Genomic DNA, 20,876 nt, shown 5'->3' on the forward strand with positions numbered 1-20,876 from the left:
TAGAAAATCTGAAAAATACAAGTCCATATCTCGTAAAACGGTTAAATTCAAAAAAACGAAATTGAAATTCGAATTCTTAAAGTTGAAAAACTCTAGAATGGGAACAATCGAAAAATCCTTCAGAAATATGGAAAATACGAGTCCATATCTCGTAAAACGGTTAAATTCGAAAAAATGGAATTGAAATTCCAATTTTAAAAGTTGAAATAACCTAGAATGACAACAATCGAAAAAGCCTTTGGAAATCTAAAAGATAAGAGTCCATATTTCGTAAAACGGTGAAATCCTAAAAAACGGAATTGAATTTGAATTTTAAAAGTTGAAAAACCCTAGAATGAAAACAATCGAAAAATCCTTCGAAAATCTGATAAATACGAGTCCATATCTCGTAAAACGATGAAATTCGAAAAAACGGAATTGAAATTCGAATTCTAAAAGTTGAAAAACCCTAGAATGGAAACAATCGAAAAATCCTTCGGAAATTTGAAAAATACGAGTCAATATCTCGTAAAACGATGAAATTCGAAAAAACGGAATTGAAATTCGAATTCTAAAAGTTGAAAAACCCTAGAACAGAAAAACGGATATAAAATTCGAAAACTACACAATCAAAAACCCTAGATAAGAAAAATCTCAATTTACCCCCTCATGAAAACTCAAACTCTAAAAGGTCCACTGTGTTATAAGAAATTTCCCCAGCTTCCCAATATTTTAAAAAAGCAACTTTACCCCCCTAAAAACAGCCAATCTTGGCTGAACGTGGGATGCACGATTTTGACGTGGGAAACACTGTTCCCACGTCGGACTGCCGATCTCTTCGGCAGTCATTTTTGGCCAAATCTTGGTCGTTTCAGCCTCCGATTTTCACATAAATCAAATCTACACGTTGTCTAACACAAAACCCCTCAATCAATTCAACAAAAACAACCAAGAATCAAAACATTTTAAGCATTATTCAAACCGTAAACCCTAAAATTTCAAACCGAAAATTCTCAATCAAATCTCAATAATATGAGCAATAACTTGATATAAACAAGATTACGAGAGATATACTAACCTTCTTTTCCATTTGTGGGTGCCGGAAATCAAGAAAATCGACGGAAATCAGATCGCCCGTGGGATGAACGTGGTGACGTGAAAATGTTTTGAAATTTGAGAGAAATGCACAGTAAATTCGCTAATATTAACGTGGGAAATAGGAATTTTTTTTCTGTGTTATATATATGAACATTTTAGTAATTTCGCCAAACTCACGTAGACGTGATAAATTTCAAAAAAACCCCACGTGGGCTAAGGATCTCCCACGTTACCCCAATTGTTTTAAAAAGCTAAGTTACCCCCCTAAATTAGGTTGAACGTGGGATTATTGATTTTGACGTGGGAAACACTGTTCCCACGTCGGACTGTCGATCTCTTCGGCAGTCATTTTCGGCCAAATTTTGGTCGTTTTAGCCACCGATTTTCACATAAATCGAATCTACACGTTGTATAACATAAAACCCCTCAATTAATTCAATAAAAACAACCAAGAATCAAAACATTTTAAGTATTGTTCAAACCGTAAACCCTAAAATTTCAAACCGAAAAATCTCAATCAAATCTCAATAATATGAGCAATAACTTGATCCAAACAAGATTACGGGAGATGTGATAACATTATTTGCCATTTTCGGTTGCCGGAAAGCAAGAAAATCGGCGAAAATGACGTTCGCCGTGGGATTGCCGTGGGATGCGTTAAAAATTCGAATTTTCTTTGAATTGCACAGTGAAAATTTGCTGTGTTTATATATGGGGGCATTTTCGTCATTTCACAAAACCTGGGCATTTTTGCTTAAACCTGAATTTTTTGGGCAATTTCGCTTAGACCCCTTTAATTTTGCCTAATTTTTAAAATTTCCCAAATATTAAAGTTGGTAGAAGAAAAAGTGATTTGTCTGAGACTAAGGAAAACATCATACTTCTCCTCAAGGGAAATTCCGGAAGAAGAAGATGAAGCCACTGTTCGTACCGGTAGTGATAAAAGACAAGTTGCTGACTTTATCGGCTCTTCACGTCTCTATTTATAACCAGGCTATGCCTGTGAACTTATCAGGATCACCGACGCGTATCATTAGTGTCACTCCTTACCAACTTACACTTAGTTCTATATATTTGCATCTTTCTTAAGTTTCAAAGACGTGTAGGTTTTCTTATTAATTTTTATTTAAGGTGGTATATGACTGGAAATAGAACCAGCTACCTGTGAGCAGCTGGTGAAGAAAGGGATATATATGTATATATTTACAGCACATGCAGACCAACGTTGAAGTGTTGGAGTTATATTACATATATATATATAGGCACGCCAATGTTGAAGTCTTCGAGCTATGATAACAAGTTATTGTTTACAAATATAAAATGCCGTCCATCATTGCCCAAAATCTCAAACTGATGTTTACGACAAAGAAGTGAACTCCACTGGTTTGAAACTGATAATATCAACTTAGCTGTAAGAAAATGGATAAGTGTATTGAAATGCAAGTTGAACCAATACAAGTTGAGCTGATTTTTATTGCTGATTAACCACAAGGGTCATTTAAAGAACAATAGGGGGAGGCAAAATGTGCAAACGAAGAACCAACAACCTTCGGATTCTTATTTTACGGTCACATTAGATTAGGCTGCGAAAGAACAGCTGCATTGTCAATGACTCAATGTCTCCACTTGCTCTATCACCTAAGTTTATGTTTTTCTTGGTCACAATCTGTTGTGTCTCAATCCAATGTAGAGTCAAAGTACCGTGCTCTCATGTTATTGCTAATATTTGATGGTTTTGTTATCTTCCGTGTGAACTTAACAATCCCCTGCACTTGTCTCCATTGACGTGATGTTCCGTGACAATCAATTTGCTCTCCACATAGCCACAAATCTTGTTGTCCATGTTCATACTCGACATAATGACATCTATCTATATTTCAATCGTGAGTAAGTTGCCCGTGAAGCTCTCCATCTTCACTATGTCTTTAAAGCCTCTCAACTTACATATATTTTCACCAAGAGGCTTTCTCGTGATTACTTTCATTCAGTATGCTTCCAATTGCAGCTATATAAACTTCCACCTCAAATTCGGGGAAGTGTTAAATAAATATATGTTTTTATTTATTGATTATAAGTATTTAAATGTTTTCTTTATTTGATTATAATCAATTTATTCCTCTTTTTAAGGACCAGGATTTCTGTAAATCATACAAATCTTTATTAATGAAAATATATATTGATTAACAATTCTTTCATAATTCCATAAAGATACCTTTTATATAGGAAAATCATCTTTCTCAATCCAAAGTGTCAATGAGATTCAAAAGCAGAAGGATTACCGTTGGGAGATTATGTTACTTACCTGCAGAGTGTTCCCAGCTAGGATTATGCTTGGCTACCACCTCAATAACTTGATCCTACCATATAGATTCCTAGACCACAAATATCAAAAATCAAATTTTTGCAATCTACATCCTGAGTTCTATCCGTAACAATGGGGCAATCAGACACTCCTTGAAGTCTTGGCAACCCATGCCCATGTTGGACATAAAAGAATGTATCTATCTATGCACAATCATAAATATTCAAGATAGAAACCATAAAATTTATTATTGCAGAATACAAACACTAATCTCCTGCCATTGCTAGATGATTTGTTATAGAATATACCACTTGAACGTGCTTGTATGATGTGTCTTTTAGGTGATTTGATTTTTTAGAATATGGTGTATGCATGCTTTTCTTTTAAAATCATTCACCTAGGGACCTTGAAGATGGCTTAATATATATCATATCATAAAGGATGTAAATTGAAGAATGTGAAGGTGAAGGGGAAAGAGTTACAGACCACTCAACCATTAGTTGCTTTAAGCAGTTACCAAAATGATACGGGCAGTTACAAAAATGAAGGGAAACTAACATTCTCCCACTTGGTTCGTAATTCAAAATTCACATATTAAAGTAAATAAATAAAATACACAAATCATGATAATCAGTCCTCTAAGAACTAGTATTATCTTTCATGTATCATGATACATCTATTTTTTTTATAACTTAATGAATAAACCTTATTTTATTCCAAGTTTAAAATTGATTGTTATTCTAAACAAAATTGTGCACATGAAAATGAGAAAACAAATCAACTAAATATTGAATAAAAATTTTATTATTCATAAAATGTATATACATCAATCATACGATAGAACCAACTCCTATCACAATTACAACATGAGATCACCTTCTATTCGCTCTATATGATCTTTAAAACTTTTTGGTGGCATGTCTTTTGTCAAAAGATCAACAATCATTAATTCAGTGCTGATGTGTTTAATAACCACTTTATTTTCTTTTACACGTTTTTTAATGGATAAATACTTGATGTCGATATGCTTACTTTGACTACTATTTTTACTATTTTTGGCTAAGAAAAAAAATAGTTTAATTGTCATAATAGATCTTTATTGGTTTAGAAATAGAATCAACAATTTTAAGCCCATATATGAACCTCTTTAACCATGCACCATTTGTTGTAGCCTCAAAATAAGAAACAAACTTAGCCTCCATAGTAGATGTAACAATCAGTGACTGCTTGACACTTTTCCAAGATATGACTGTACCAACAAACAAAAAAATGTATCCAAATGTTAATTTTCTTGAATCAACACAGCCAACAAAATTCAAATCAAAATAACCAGCTACCTCTAAATTATCAATCCATCTACATATAAGCATGTACTCTTTGATCCCTTCAAGGCACCGCATCACTTTCTTTCCAATTCTTCAATGGTTTATACTTGGGTTACTTTGATATCTCTTTAACATCTTAATTGAAAATGCAATGTTAGGCCTTGTGTAGACCTGAGTATATATAAGACTTTCAACAACTGAAGTATAAGGAATGTTTTGTATTTGTTTCTTTTCAAGTTCATTTTTAGGACATTGGTTCAAATTGAACTTATCACCCTTCACAATTGGTGTTATACTTGGTAAACAATCTTTCATCTGAAATCTCTCTAAAGCTTTGTTTGATATAGGTTTTTTAAAACAGACTTAGAATACCTTGAGGTCTATTTCTGTGGATCTTAAGGCCAATAAAATAAGACACCTCCCGACGAAGCTCTTCGACTTTCTAAGCGAGATCTCGATAGACCAACATTCTAGAGGAGAAAAGAGAGACAATCAGAGTATGGTGATGCCTCTTGAAAGCTTCATCGTCGACGATGACATCAAATTTGGCGTCAGGGATTGAAAACTAAACCCTGAGGAGAATGCTATTTTTTAAAACTTGGTCTATGGAAAAATTGTTAGTTTTTAGAGGTTGGGGGGGGAAGAGATAAAATTTTAAGGGGTTAGAGTTTCGTTAATTTTAACCTTTCATGGGTGGATAAATGAGATTTTTAAAGTTAACAGAGGGAACTTTGAGATAATAACATACTTTGGGTGGGAAATAGTTCTTTGGCCTTTATAAAACTAAAATATTTGCTTTTGCAAAGCATAAATTTTTGAATTAATGAGACACTTCACTTACCTACTGAAAAACCAACTTTGAGTCACTAAATTCGGATTCAATGTCTAACATTCTCAAGAAATGAAACCAGATTCATGGCAAACCTTGCACGCTATAATCAAATGGTCCAAGGTTTAAAACATAGAATGATTTTGTTTTTTTCTTTTTTGACATGCCGTCTGCATATTCTAAATATAGATGACATGTCGGCTGAATAGGTTTAATACAGAAGAAGCTGGAGACACATATGACATGTCATCTGAATGTTGTCCCTGACCTCCAGCCATGTCATGAGTCGGTTGATAGACTCGGTTTCAGATTTGAATATAAAAAACCCCTTAAATCATCCTACAAGACTTGATTTTGATATTTTATATACCAATATTCTTAGTTTTTCATGTAGAATTTATATAAACTATAATTTTAAGCTGAAAATGCCAAACATAAATTTTCTCTCTCTACAACAATTTCAAATTAAACATAAAATCTATAACAAAGCAAGGTAGAGATCATAGTTGCTCTGATATCAAATGTTGGACATAAAAGAATGTTTCTATCTATGTATAATCACAAATATTCAGGATAGAAATCATAAAATTTATGATTGCGGAATATAAACACTAATCTCTCACCATTGTTAGATGATTTGTTACAGAATATACCATTGGAATGTGCTTGTATGTTGTGTTTTCTAGGTGATTTAATTTTTCAGAATATGATGTATGTATGCTTTTCTTTTAAAATCATTCACTCAGGATCTTGAAGATGGCTTAATATACATCCTACCATAAAGGATGTAAACTGAAGAATGTGAAGGGAAAGAAGTTACAAACCACTCAACCATTAACGGCTTTAAACAGTTACAGAACTGAAAGGAAACTGATAACCCATGGCTATTTGTTTAGTGGTTCATATACGTACATATATGTTCATGTAAACAATCCTAAATGCAAAAGTATATGAATGAAGTTCCATATATCTATATACCGTGTTCATTATATGAGAAACAAAAATGTCAATAATGATAGAATCTTAATAGGTTTTAAATAAAACAGCCAAAACCCATATTAACTCTGCTATTCTACCAAGTGTTAATCTTGAAGACCAAAGAAAAAGTTAGAAGATCAATTGGGATGACTTTATCCAATTAATAATGCATGGATTAAAAGTCTTAAAATTGCAAGGCAATTGATGCATGGATTATTCTCTAGAATTATAATACTGCAGCTTGGAAACATGCTAAGTGTGAGTGAGTGCTTGGAAAAAATGAAAGGAGTTAGTTGATGCCATGACATCTAGTAGTCAATTGATAACTGAGGAAGAGTGTTGAATTTTGTCTTAGATGTATAGGTCCTTAAACTTGACTCTCTCATAGAGAAAATCACTCTGTTTGAAGCAGAGTTTGTTTTACAAAAATTCGAATAGAGGCTAAACAGAAACACATTGTTAGGCTTTGAAATCCGAAGGAAATGACCAATTTGGCAACTCAGGTTAAAAATGTTAGTATTGGAAATGTGGAAAACAATAGGCTGGTTAGGACAACGGGTACATCTGGAAATATGGGACATCCAATGGCCAATTCTGTACTTGACAGTAGTCCACTAGCATTAAAAATGAAAAACTGATGATAACAAAAGAAAAATAAATATTTAATTATTATAAATATTATTTTGATTATGTTATAAGGTTGTAAGACGAAAAATAATATTGTACTTTATAATAAATTATTGAGTTGAAAAAAATATAAGGTTATTGAAAGTAATTTTTGTATTGATAATATTTTCTCATAATTAAAAAAATTAAATTTAAATCTAAACAAATATTTTAATATTTTTAATTATTTAATGCTATAAGATTTAATGTTGAAAAAAAGGCAATTGTTTCAGAATAGTCACAAAAGGATTGTAATTTGAAGCAGGGCGCCGAGGTTAATAACAGCTTCAGAGACTCGGTTTTTAAAGGGTATCGAGATCTCTTTCTCAATTTCTTCTTTAGATCACAATTTATACGAGCTCCGGTTTCTGGGTTTTACTTTATCTATCTAGGTTAGTCTCTTTCTCTCCCAAAGGTTTGTTTTTTTCATATTTATTATACTGTGAGTAGTTTCTGCTATCCTTTGCGACCCTTTACATTGTCAAGTATATATGAACTGAGATCTATATATTCAATGGCCTCCGAAAATCTTAACTTTATTGCGGAAATGGTTGGTTTGAAGTGGGGGTATTCTTTCTACTGTTAGAGAAAGCAGAGATACTTTATAAGTAGTTCGTATTTAGTAATGATAGCTGTGATAATGGGAAATGAGAAATAAATTGAATTTATAATCGCTCTGTGTGTTGGGAACGGATCTAGGTGAATAATTAAGTTATTGAAACTTTGAGTGTATAATTAAATCATAATAATTCATGAGCTTCGGTCTATTAGCAATAGAATTAGTTTAGAGTCATATGCTGTTTGTTAACTCTTTCAGTATGAAAGTGTTGGTGCATGATGGATCCTGTTTTGGCATCTTGTAAAATTGCAGATGGATATTGGTCATCTTCTTATTTTTGTTTTTTCATTTTCACAGTGGCATTTGTGATTTAAAACTTGTGATTGTTGTATAAGTTCCACAATCACTGGGTAAAATTATTGTTTTTTTATTTGCAACATCAGTGAAATAAAAGACTGGGTGCAGAAGGGAAATATACTATGCATATAATTCTCTTTTGCCTTTCCTTTTGTCTTGGCAATGGTTTCTGAGTCGGCAAATCCTTTTAAAGGTTTTTCAGGAATGAGAATAGGTGTTGGATGGCGCCTTTACCTTTTCTTACTCCCACTACTCTTCTTTCTTCCTTATCTGTTATCAGGTAATTGTTCTTGTCTTCTTCCATTATGATACAGTGGAATTTTCCAATGTTTCCTTGATTTGGTATGGTTTTGATAGAATATAATTGGTTTATTTTCCAGTTCTTGAATTGCACAAAAACTCTATTGTAGAAGATCTGCCCAAGAAAAATAGGAAGAAGTTTGATCATCTGGTTCTTGGGCCTGCTGCTGGTCAAGGGTTGCCTAATCGTTTGCAATGCCAAGGTTTTCGCTTTTTTTTTTTTTTCTAACTTATTAATGATCCACTAATTTACTTTGTAGCCTTAAACACTTTGACCTGCAATTTGAGTTTCTGGATATAGAAAAAGCAGATTTTCCTTATTTCTTGTATACTCTGTCTCTCGTCTTGTTCATTTTGAGTGTGGAATAGTTTGTTTGGAAATAATAACTCTTACCTATTTGGTTATTGAACATACAACTTAATGCTCAGATTATTAGTTGGATTCTGTTGTGCATGTTTAACATTAATATGCTGGACATGAATCTTTGGCTGCTACAACGCTGAATATTGTTATAATTAAATATGCTGTTGAATAGTGTTACATCTCAGTGGGGACAATGACTTCTCTGTGTATTATAATCTATTCTTTATTCTGTATGGACTGGAGTGGTAGAATTTTGTGAACCACAGTAGGTACTTATGTAAATATATATAAATTTCACAATCTGAGTTGTAGTGGTGCCACACCAGTGGTTATTTGAACATTGTCTTCAGAAATGCACTCTTTGCTTCTGCATCCAAGTTCCTCTACTATTGTCTGGGCTTTGACTGTGCATTCCCTGTTTCTTATATTTCTCAGGCATCAAGGCTCTCAACAAGACCCATTTTTCAGCCTCTTCTCACGTTGCAAGTGTTGGAGATAGAATTTCTTTTGTCACTGTTTTCACAATTTATAACACCTCACTTGATATCAACGCGGACGGTAGAGCAATAAACTTGCTTTCTGTTGGAAATGCTTCTTATAGTAAGACAGAGAGGTCAATGGCTATATTGAATGTGTTCATTAACTTCATTGAAGTGGGTATTTGGAAAATCCATCAAAACTTGTTTTGAGGTTCATAGCTTTTCAATTTTACAAATTGAGGATTCTTTAAATTTCAATTGATTACAGGTGACAATGCCCCTAAGTGATGTAATCATTCTAACTGATCCTGCTTCAGATCTCTCAGTGCACAGAAAAGGGGTCACCATATATCCAATAGAGGGTGAATATTCTCGAGAAAGGTTGATGCTCCAAAGAATCAGGTCTTACATTGTAAGAGCAAATAGCTGATAAATAGGTAGAATATTTTTGTTTTCACTGATAATTATGATCATAAAAATTGTTTCCAGAACTTAACTATATATATTGATATCAATTAGGAGACCAACTCCTACCCCCTCCCTCTTTTTGCCACTGAATATTGTTAATTTATTATTAATATCTGGATATTTATTGAAGAAACACTTATTAAATGCTAACATTGGAAATCAAGACCTTTATGTTAATTTCTTATGCTATGAATGGTTCTGGTTTATCTTTTCTTGTTCAAATGTTATTCCTTTTATGCAGACCTTTCTAGAAAGAAAGCTTGAGGAGCATTCTCAGGGGCGAAGGCATATAAATCATTACATCTTCACTGACTCAGATATAGCTGTGGTTGATGACTTGGGTCATATATTTCAAAACCACCCAAACTTCCATCTGGCACTAACTTTCAGGAACAACAAGGATCAACCTCTGAATTCTGGATTTATAGCTGTTAGAGGCACCCCTGATGGGATTTTAAGGTGCAGAATTTGTTGTTTTAATGCATTTATTTTTCTCTAGAAAACTGAGATGATTGAAAGAAAGAGTTGAATGTTTTCTGTTCCAGTTGCCAAATTCAAAATTTTATCTTATAGACCTTTTAGGGTAATTAGGTTCTGCTGATGAATTTGGTTTTCCACTTTGACATTTATAGATCATACATCTTCACTCCTCTCCCCCAAAGCCCTTTTTTCTTCTCTTCCCTCTCTTTTCTTTCATCATAATATCCTATTACAAATAAGAAATGCTGATAAATTCATATAAATATATCACAGAAGAAAACGAAAATGTTGAATTTGATTGCAGGACAAAGGTATTTCTTCAGGAAGTATTAAGCATTTATGGTTCCAAATACATGAATGCTTCGAGAATGCTTGGTGATCAGTTAGCTCTTGCTTGGGTTGTCAAGTCTCATGCATCTTTTGATACAAGGAGATTCACCAAAGCACAGGCCTTTGTTGAAGAAATCGGTGGTGCTTCTGTGCTATTTTTACCTTGTGCTACATACAATTGGACTCCGCCTGAGGGTGCAGGCCAATTTCATGGCATGCCCTTGGATGTTAAGGTGTGCTTTAATAACCAACTTCAATTTCTCATAATGATCTTGTTCAATAACTGACATAGGAATCAAAGTCTCTGGTCTGGCTCAGAATAATGAATGTGCTAACATTATCTAAAGCATTGCTTGTATTATCATACAGGTTGTTCATTTTAAGGGATCGAGGAAACGCCTAATGCTTGAGTCTTGGAATTTCTTAAGTTCTTCTAACCTTTCGGATATGTTATGTCTCATCCTGGCGAGTGGAAGAACAAAATATGATTTTTGAGTAAATTTCACATGATTTCATGTTGCAGTTCACATTCTCTCAATGGAACATCTGATTTCATTCAATCGAACTGGGTGGGGATCTCCTGCTGCATCTTGCGAAACGTATTTCAGTTGCAAATTAGAATACTTATTGGGGCTATCTGTTCTTGGCTGCCCTTGACGCCGTTTCCCACCCAAAATATAACTTCGTTGTATTGACAGCAAATGAAAGCTGTGAAGACAACAGGAGACGTGTATTATTTACATAGATGTTTTTTAATTCATTTACGCAGGTGGAAGTTGTTTGAATGATTTGAACTTCGACTTGCATTAAATAAAATCACTCAATGCTGTAGCAGGTGAGAACTTGATTTCAATTTCAACATAACTTCCATCTGAAATTTATTGCCGACTATCCACCAGAAAGCTGAAGCAGGATAATTTTGGTCAGTTACCTTGGAGATTATGATCTTATAAGTGTACTACCAATAATTGTTTCCCCGGTAAAAGATAGCTATCAACTGAGCTAATGAGGCATTAATGGGTGTGCATGTTAAACAAGAAATAGCCACATAACATTCTTTTACCTCTACGTGATCCATAATAGAAGCTGAGAAAAGCAGAATTGATTGTATTGTTAACGAAGCATTGACTGCCAGAGTCCTAAATTTGTGTCACATGTATGGGCTACGGAGACTTAATCACTGACTTTGAACAATCCAAACACATGGATTTTGTAAGCTCCAAGTCCAAGATGAGATTCTAAGGTTCTGTGGCTGGATTGCACTACCCTGTTGAGTATAATTTGATCCAAGATTGGCTCATTCAAAACCCTTTCTAGTTTGAGAACAAATTCATACAAATAAAAAATGGACATAAAAGGGCTTCACATGAAAGGGAACTTTCAGTGTTAAAATGCCCCAACTGAATTAGAGGGACAGTGGAGAAAGTTTGCGCATCGTCAAAATAAATATACATTCCATTGCACACACGCTTTATTACTGTATTCATTTTCCATTGCTTCACAAAGGGTCATAGTGCATGCTAAAGGTGCTCCATTTGTTCTTAAAATTTTGGTTCCTTTCTCTCTGGAAAGAGGCCACAAGATTGAGAAAGTACACTGAATATAGTTGAAAGAATTCCTAATGCAGATTTCCGGAAAATATTAAAAATTTGCCATGATGTGGACATAAGATATATCGTCCTTATTGAATGGTGTGGATATAGATTTGGTAGCAGGTACTCGAAAGGTCAGGAATAATTTCCCACCCGAGATGGGGATCAATGCCTTGGTAAATAAACATTTAATAAGTATTGCGAACAATAAATTAGTAATGCATGATTAGTTACAAGAGATGGATTGAGAAATTGACCGGCAGAAATCCATTAAGAATCGACGCAATCGTTTATGACATTTTGAATGAATTGTTTGTTCTATATGGGTACATTGGCTTCCATTGGAGACCTTTGCTGGCTCCATTCGGAAGCTTTTTATCGGCTATCGTTTTACATATGAGATGCTATATTTTGTTTTAAAAGATTTGTTTAATGATTATTCTGTTTTCAATGGCACAATATTAAAACTCTACACTGGATTGAAATACAACATATTATTTTTTGATAGTTCAAGAAACAAGATTGTAACCAACAAAAACACAACTATCAGTCACAGAGCAAGAGTAGAGACATTGAGTCATTGACAATGCTTCTGTTCTTTCGCACCCTAATCTATTGTAACCATAAAATAAGAATCAGAAGCTTCTTGGTTCTTCCTTTGCACGTTTTGCTCCCCCTATTGTTCTTTAAATAACCCTTGAGGTTAATCAGCAATACAAAATCAGCTCAACTTGCATTGATCCAATAGCATTTCTAATTTCAATACACCAATCGCTAAGGATGACATATCCATTTTCTTGCAGCTAAGTTGCCATTATTAGTTTTGACACCAGTGGAGTTCATTTCTTTGATGTAACATTATGATAACTAGTCTAGTATTGAGTTGGAGGATAAGAGGATTATTGGATGAGTCAATGGAAACAGATAAGATTTAAAAGTTCAAGAAGGCATTAAATTTTTAAGTCGATACAAAGGTGCAGCGGAATACAAAAGGGATAGTGGCACCACAGTCCCGCCTTCCAGAATAAAAAGGAAGCCAACAAGGTTTAATGATTTTGTGATGCAGGTGCAGAAAGATCGGATAGGATAAATATTGCTCTAACAATCCAAGAGAAGAGCTAGATAAAAGGCTTTATCTATATTTTCTATTTTAAATTATCACAATATTTGCACTCTAGAATATTCTGTAATAAAAACTATAAGAAAGCAATGTAATTCTTAGTTGGGAGCTAAGTAATTTATCGAAATAAAGTTGCAATTGGAGTTTGGCATTGACTCGAAGAGTGCTCATTCGTATCATTGGTGCTTTCATTGAGAGATAAATAAAAAAATGAGGAATGAGGAAATTGTAGAAGCCATAAAGGTGATTTTGCATAGATTATAGAGTACACAATGTGTTAACCATTAAAGATTGATTTCCTATACCAACAATAGATGAGCTATTGAACGAGTTGGGTGGCTCAACCATTTTTTCCAAGTTAGACCTTCACTCAGGGTATCACCAAATACTGATAGATGGGAGGGATATTCATAAGACAACTTTTTGGACACACGAGGATCATTAAGAATTTGTAGTAATGCTATTTAAGCTATCCAACACTCTTGCAACCTTTTAAGCAGTAATGAATCAGGTCTTTCAGTCTTATTTACAAAAGTTTGTTATTGTATTTTTTGATGATATATTGGTTTACAATAAATCAACTGTAGAACATGTGATGCATTTGCAAATTGTGCTTGATTGTTTATCTGCTAATTAGTTTTTTGCCAAGGCTACCAAATGTGAATTTTTTTTGGATGACAATTGAATATCTTGGCCATCTTGTCACTTCGAAAGGAGTCAAGGTAGATTCGAAGAAAATTGAAGCAATAATCAGTTGACCAATGCCCAAGAATATAAAACAGTGGTGGGGTTTTCTTGGAATCACAGGATATTACCATTGATTTGTCCAACATTATGCATCTATTGTAGCACCTTTAAGTGATTTGCTTAAAAGGGAATCATTCAAATTGATGGAGTAATCTACTGTAGCATTTAACAAATTAAAGCTTAGTATGACACAAACTCTAGTTTTACGTTTACTAGACTTTATAAAAACCTTTGTGATTGAGACAGATGTGTCTAACTCAAGAGTCAGGGCTATTTTGATGCAAGAAGGGCAACCACTTGCTTTTTTAGCAAGAAATTAGAAACAAAAATGGTTGGACCATCAACCTATGTTAGGGAGTTATATGCCATTGTGGAAGTTGTTGGTAAATGGAGACAACACCTCTTGGGACAACACTTTATCATTAGAATAGACCAATCTTAAGGAGTTATTCACCCAAGTGGTGTAATCCCTAGAGTAGCAGTTTTTTTCCCAAGAAATTATTGGGATTTCATTTCACAATTGGATATAAGGCTTGCAGTGAAATTATAGTAGCATATGCCCTTTCAAGGAAGTTTGACAAAGAGCATGAGGAGAGCAAAACCAGGTGCAATATGACCATTACTACTATCTTTTTTTAGTTTTTGAAGGAGTTAAAAAAAAGATAATGGAAAAGTGCTAGAATTACAAGAATTATAGAAGACTTTAGCAAATAATATAGCTTACAAGATGGGGTCTTGTTGTTTAAAGGGTGGTTTTATTTAAGCAAAGATTCCAAATTGAAGGATTTGATATTGAAGAAGTTCCATGAAACTCCCATTAGTGGGCATGCTGGTATGAAGCGCACCTATATTTGACTTGTAACTAATATTTATTGGCCTGAGATGAAGATAGTAGTTAAGGAATTTGTTAGCAAGTATGTCGTTTGTCAAGCTGTTAAGTATTCTATAAAGGCTCCATATGGGTTGTTGCAACCATTAGAGGTTCCAAAATGGGTGTGGGAGGACTTAACCCTTGATTTTATAGTTGGGCTTCCTAACTCAAACGGTTATACAACCATACTGGTAGTTATTGATCATCTTTCAAAATATGCACATTTTATGGCCTTTTCATCACATTATTCAACCACAAAGGTTGCTGATTTTTTTTATAACATGGTGATTAAGTTGTCTGGAATGCCTCATTCGATTGTGTTCGACAAAGACCCTATTTTTACAAGTCAGTTTTGAAGGAAAATATGTGAACAGATGGGGACTCACTTGCAAATGAGCTTGGCTTACCACCCACAAATGGATAGCCAAACTGAAGTACTAAATTGATATATTGAACAATATTTACATGCATTCACAGTTGGCCAACCCAAGTAGTGGTACACTTACTTAGGATGGGTTGAATTCCATTATAACACTAGTCACCAATCCACAATTGGGATGAGTTCGTTTTAAACAGGTTATAGGTGACTTCCCCCTACTATTCCTGCATACATGAGAGGCTCCTCATCTACCCAAGCACTCGACAAAATGTTAAGCAATCTAGATGAACTGTTAAGAAAACTTAAACATCACTTGTTACAAGCTCATAATCAAATAAAACAATTGGCAGATCGACACAGAAAGTAGGTGATCTTTTAGCTAAGAGACTTGGTAATGGTCAAATTACAACCTTATATACAGTCCACAATAGCTAAACGCTTGAACCCAAAGTTGAGTCGTCATTTTTTTTGGATCATTTCCTATGTTAGCTGTAGCAAGACCCATTGCTTACACACTCTAACTTCCACCTAGTAGTAAAACACATCCTACCTTCCATGTTTCATTGTTGAAGGCATTTAAGGGTACCTAACTACATCATGTTATCCTTTACCTGAAGTCAGTCACAATAATCAACCTATCCTTTCTCCAATTGCTAACATAGCTACTCGAATCCAAAAGGTGCATGGAAAAAAAGCTTGCCAAGTGTTAGTCCAATGGTCTCACAACCCTTTGGAAGATGCTACTTGGGAAAAATTTGATGCATTTTGCAAGTTGTATCACCTTTCTGACCATGAGGACAAGGTCTTTTTTGACAGGTGGGAAAGTGATAGCTAGTCTGGTATTGAGTTGGAGGATAAGGGGATTATCGAATGGGCCAATGGAAATGGATAGGATTTGGAAGTTTAAGAAGATATTGAATTATTAAATAGATACAAAGGTGCAACGGAATACAAAAGGGACAGTGGCATCGCAGTCCCACCTTACAGAATAAAAAGGAAGCCAACAAGGTTTAATGATTTTGTGATGTAAAAGCAGAAAGATCGGGTAGGATAAATATTACTCTAACAACCCAAGAGAAGAGTTAGATAAAAGATTTTATCTATATTTTGTATTTTAAATTATCACAACATTAGCACTTCTATATTAAAGACTATAAGAAAGAGATGCAATTTCTAATGGGGAGCTAAGCGATTTATCAAAATAAAGTTGCAATTGCAGTTTGGCACTAACTCGAAGAGTGCTCATTCATATCACAGAACTTTGAGATTTTCGTCAACAATGGATTACCATTTTATATTTGTTCTCATAGCACGGTGATTGTATAACTAGAAATCCCTTTCTTTACCAGATGCTCACGGCTAACCGGGTCTAAGTCCACTCATATACCACCCTTAATAAAAGTCATATAAAAAGCTACATTTCGTTGAAACTTAAGAAGGATACAAATTAATATAAAGAAAACTTAAGAAGGATACAAATTAATACAGAGACCAAAGTCTTAGTTTAGTTAGTAAGGAGTGATGCTAATGATAACCGTCGGTGATCTTGATAAGTTCACTGGCACGGACTGGTTATAAATAGAGAGGTGATGAGGAACTGAAAAATTCAGCAACTTATCTTCTATCCCTACTGGTCCGAATAATGGCTGCTTCTTCTTCTTCTTCTGGAATTTCCCTTGAGGAGAAGTACGATGTTTTCCTTAGTTTTAGAGGCGAGGATACCCGCCTTGGTTTTACCAGTCATCTCTACTCAGCTTTGACTAAGAGAAATGTTAGAGCTTTTCTTGATGACCAACTTATCAGAGGAGAGCATATAAACCCGTCTCTTTTGAATGCAATTGAAAGATCAAAGATTGCAGTTATCGTTTTTTCCCCAGGTTATGCCTCTTCCACATGGTGCCTTGAAGAACTTGTACAGATTGTTAGATGCAAGAAAGAACAAGGGCAGATTGTAATACCAGTGTTTTATCATGTCGAGCCTAGACATGTAAGGAGGCAATCGGGGTCTTTTGGGGATGAATTTGCCAAGCTTGAAGAGCGGTTTATGGAACAGGCAGATCAATGGAGGACTGCTTTGACAGAAGTAGCCACCCTATCGGGCTGGGATTCAGACGTCGTCAGGTAATTTTGATGGGAAACTATGACATGAGATAACTCTTTTTAATGTGAATATTCATCTTCATAGTTTTACAGTTAAAATTCATAACTTTCTCAACTCAGGCTAGCTACACCATTACGCTCACTGCCGTAGCATCCTTTTACCTATTAAGCCAATCTCAGCCTTCCGCAGTTTTAACTTTTTCTCGAGGAACAAACATAAATACAAGAAAAAAAAGTGAAACCCTTTCATGAAGGTTAACGGTTTTCGCATTTATCCCGTTACAACCTCCACCTACACCACCGCCACAGCCTCCCTTTCCCGGTCGCCATCACCTAAAATCTTAAAAAGATCTTGTCTTCTCTGCTATAAACGAATCGTGGCAATTTTCTACGTTAGTTTGACGGTCACATGATTTTGTCCTACCTAAAGTATGATGAAAGGACTCATTTTCTTCTTACTTTAGCCTAAACTCATTAATCATACATTTTTGTTTCATCATATATAATCATTTAACCATTGCTGACATCATCAAAGATATAAGTACACATAATTCTTTTCAAATCATAAAATCGAATCTAACTGTTTAAAAATTATAGTTTGATTTGATTTAATTTATAAAACGGTTTGATCTATGTTTGAGTAGTGTCCAAATTAAACCAAACCATAAATCGTATTTTTTAAAATTATATAAAAATAAAATTATATTTGATAAAATTTGTTGAAAAACAATTAAGTGAAACATTTATTTTTGATATTTATTTTATTATTTTTTTACATATTTATTGTTTATATATTTTATATTTTATTTTATATATTAATGATCATGTTGTAAAAAATTATAATTTAATTATTATTTATTAAATATAATATATTTAAAATTGAATGTTTTTACAACCCATAATTCAAACTAAATAAAATATATTTTTTCAATTTGGTTTTATCTTGTTTGAAACCTAAAAATATTTGGTTTGGTATAGAATCTTTTCAAACTTTGTTTTCAGTTTGGTTTAAAGTTATTAAATTGAACAAACCTGACAATGCTCACCCTTGTTCAAAGAAACCGAGAGTAAACTAAAGTCGGATTGATTGGTGTCATTCAAATACACGTTTATTTGTCATGTCTCATTCAATATCTTTATCTATACACGTTTACTTCTGGTATTTGCCAGACATGAAGCTGTACTTGTACAACAGATTGCGAGTGACGTTTATGATAAGCTTAATTATCTATCGCCAGTGAAAGATAAGGAACTGGTTGGTGTGAAAAAACACATTGACAAAATCGAATCTCTCTTATGCATTGGATCGAAAGACGTTTTCACGGTGGGAATTTGGGGCACTGTTGGAGTAGGGAAGTCTACCGTTGCTAGTGTTATTTACCGCAGAGTCTATGGGCAGTTTGACAGGTATTGCTTCATTGATAATGTTCGGCAACGGGCACAGAGAAGTGGACTAATTTCACTACGCGAAGAAATTCTGTCATCAATCACATTCGTAGACAAAAATTCTCCAGTTTCGACGAAGGAAAAGTCTGGCAGCAAGAAGGTTTTCATGGTTTTTGATGATGTGAAACAATCTGGTCAAATAGAATTTTTAATCGGGGGTCTTGATTTGTTTGGTCCAGGAAGTCGAATTGTCATAATAACTAGACAAGAAAAAGTGCTGACAGATTGTAGAGTGGACAAAATTTACAAGGTTGAGGGATTATTGCATGCTGAAGCTCTTATGCTTTTCAATTCGTATGCCTTTGGAGATCACAATCCCGGGGAACGTTATTCGGAGCTGTCAACAAGGGTAATAGTTCATGCTAAGGGTGTTCCATTTATTCTTAAAATTTTGGGTTGCTTTCTCTCTGGAAAGAGGCCACAAGATTGGGAAAGTACACTCAATATAATTGAGGGAATTCCTAATGTAACTTTCCCGAAAATATTAAAAATTTGTTATGATGGATTAGAAGGTCGAGAGAAAAAGATATTTTTAGATATTGCGTCCTTATTGAATGGTGTGGACAAAGATCTCGTCGAAAGAACTCTGCAGGCTAGGAATAATTTCCCACCAGAGAAGGGGATCAATGCCCTTGCAAATAAACATTTAATAACCATTACCAACAATAAAGTGGTAATGCATGATTTGTTACAAAAGACTGGTCGAGAAATTGTCTGGCATAAATGCTCTAAAATTACACCCAGCCATTTGTGACATCTTGAACGAATTATTATGGGTACATTTTCGATCTGGTCCTGAAAGTTTTCTCTACGCTGGATTTCCTCTTTTTCATTAGTTTATTTTCTCTTTTTAAGGATGTTTACTTGGAATGCATGGCTTCCATTGGAGACCTTTGCTTTCTGCATTTGGAAGCTTTTTATAGGCTGTCTTTTACATTTTAGATGTTGTGTTTTGTTTTAGAAGATTTGTTTAATCATCATGCTGGACTGTTTACTGGTTTTGCAAGTGTAACGATCCATATATATGAGTTTGCCCAGCCTACATATTATTTTGAGTAGTATATATTGTGTGCCGGTGGTAACTTAGTTGTATTATGTCCATTTACATGCACCCAGCCTGATTCCCTCCAGCACTGTTTCACAGAGACTGAGTCTCAGTGAAAGCAATTAATGGTTATGGCGCGCCTATTTCTTGTTGGAAATCTCGAACAGGAGGTGCCAAGAAACTTGAGCCTGGAGCTGGAGTTGGTTTAAGCAGTAAATTTTTTTAAGGATTTTAATAATCTTTTTTAATGTTATCGTAAAGTTTGATCCACATATATGGCTTCATAATCATCTATTGATTGGCCATATTATTATCTTAATCCATCTCTAGTTAAGTTGCTAAAGTTACTGAGATTCTAAATGATTTTCATTCATATCATCTCTAAGTTGCCCAATTATTTGTTGAATAATTTCTTGTAACTGGTTTTGCACTTCATTGTATTTTTTTTTTTTCCGTAAGACTATGCACATATATAATGATTATTAATTTGAATATAATTGATAATATATCAATAGAATAATACTTAATTAGTAATATATAAGAGTGTGTATAAATTGATTCAAACTGTAAAACCGAATTAAATAGCTTAAAAATTATTATTTAGTTTGGTTTAATTTGATTTATTTTGTAAAATAGTTTGATTTAAATAAAAAATTTTAAATTATTTTTTTCATTTTGGATAACAGTTCGAACGAATTTCAAACTGATTTGTATAGATTTAGCAATTAAAGCTTTTACCTCTTCCTTTGCATATAAAGTTACTGGCTTTCAGAGTTTCACCTGTAGATATTTGTCTTCTTCTTTCAGGTAACAAATTTTTAGCACCTAACCCATGTGAAGAGTTTTCTCTAATACTTTTCCAATCTCGTTTTCGTCGGATAGAAGGAAGCAAATTTTTTTGAAACTAATGGAACTCTTATATATAGCATATTCTACTACATTGCTTGACAACTCTGCGTATAACCTTCCACGCGGTAATTTTCTTAGAAGGCATACCTTCTAAAAAGCATTAAAGCGTCATCGTGCCCTTATTCCTCCATCTTGTAAACTTTATGATCCACT

The 20,876-nt window shown here is 34.0% G+C and overlaps 2 protein-coding genes across 4 annotated transcripts; both read left to right on the forward strand.

Annotated features, from left to right (window-relative positions):
* Positions 1-7,409: 7,409 nt before the first annotated feature.
* Positions 7,410-11,367, forward strand: LOC123220996. 3 transcript variants are annotated; one of them, XM_044643657.1, is made up of 8 exons: positions 7,410-7,569; positions 8,094-8,373; positions 8,474-8,596; positions 9,193-9,410; positions 9,505-9,648; positions 9,946-10,163; positions 10,489-10,747; positions 10,884-11,367. In XM_044643657.1, exons 2-8 carry the CDS (start codon positions 8,256-8,258, stop codon positions 11,007-11,009), a joined length of 1,206 nt encoding a protein of 401 aa, XP_044499592.1. In that variant the 5' UTR covers positions 7,410-7,569; positions 8,094-8,255; the 3' UTR covers positions 11,010-11,367. The 3 variants fall into 3 exon arrangements, with proteins under 3 accessions (XP_044499592.1, XP_044499599.1, XP_044499604.1); XM_044643664.1 differs by having other exon boundaries at positions 8,287-8,373; XM_044643669.1 differs by having other exon boundaries at positions 8,296-8,373.
* A 5,488-nt stretch (positions 11,368-16,855) lies between these two features.
* Positions 16,856-19,523, forward strand: LOC123227821 (disease resistance protein RPV1-like). The gene is made up of 2 exons (XM_044652973.1): positions 16,856-17,344; positions 18,494-19,523. The coding sequence occupies exons 1-2, from the start codon at positions 16,866-16,868 to the stop codon at positions 19,521-19,523; spliced, it is 1,509 nt and encodes a 502-aa protein (XP_044508908.1). The 5' UTR covers positions 16,856-16,865.
* Positions 19,524-20,876: the final 1,353 nt, after the last annotated feature.

The sequence above is a fragment of the Mangifera indica genome, chromosome 1 (genome assembly GCF_011075055.1).
Source record: "Mangifera indica cultivar Alphonso chromosome 1, CATAS_Mindica_2.1, whole genome shotgun sequence".
Taxonomy (NCBI): Eukaryota; Viridiplantae; Streptophyta; class Magnoliopsida; order Sapindales; family Anacardiaceae; genus Mangifera; species Mangifera indica.

What these genes read in the sequence shown, in the direction of transcription:
- LOC123220996 (XM_044643657.1), top strand. Translation starts at nt 8,256, where the DNA reads ATGGTTTCTGAGTCGGCAAATCCTTTTAAAGGTTTTTCAGGAATGAGA. An exon ending in TCTTCCTTATCTGTTATCAG is followed by an intron (nt 8,374 to 8,473) that starts GTAATTGTTCTT and finishes TTTATTTTCCAG; the next exon opens with TTCTTGAATTGCACAAAAAC. An exon ending in AAAGAATCAGGTCTTACATT is followed by an intron (nt 9,649 to 9,945) that starts GTAAGAGCAAAT and finishes CCTTTTATGCAG; the next exon opens with ACCTTTCTAGAAAGAAAGCT.
- LOC123227821 (XM_044652973.1), top strand. Translation starts at nt 16,866, where the DNA reads ATGGCTGCTTCTTCTTCTTCTTCTGGAATTTCCCTTGAGGAGAAGTAC. An exon ending in TGGGATTCAGACGTCGTCAG is followed by an intron (nt 17,345 to 18,493) that starts GTAATTTTGATG and finishes GGTATTTGCCAG; the next exon opens with ACATGAAGCTGTACTTGTAC.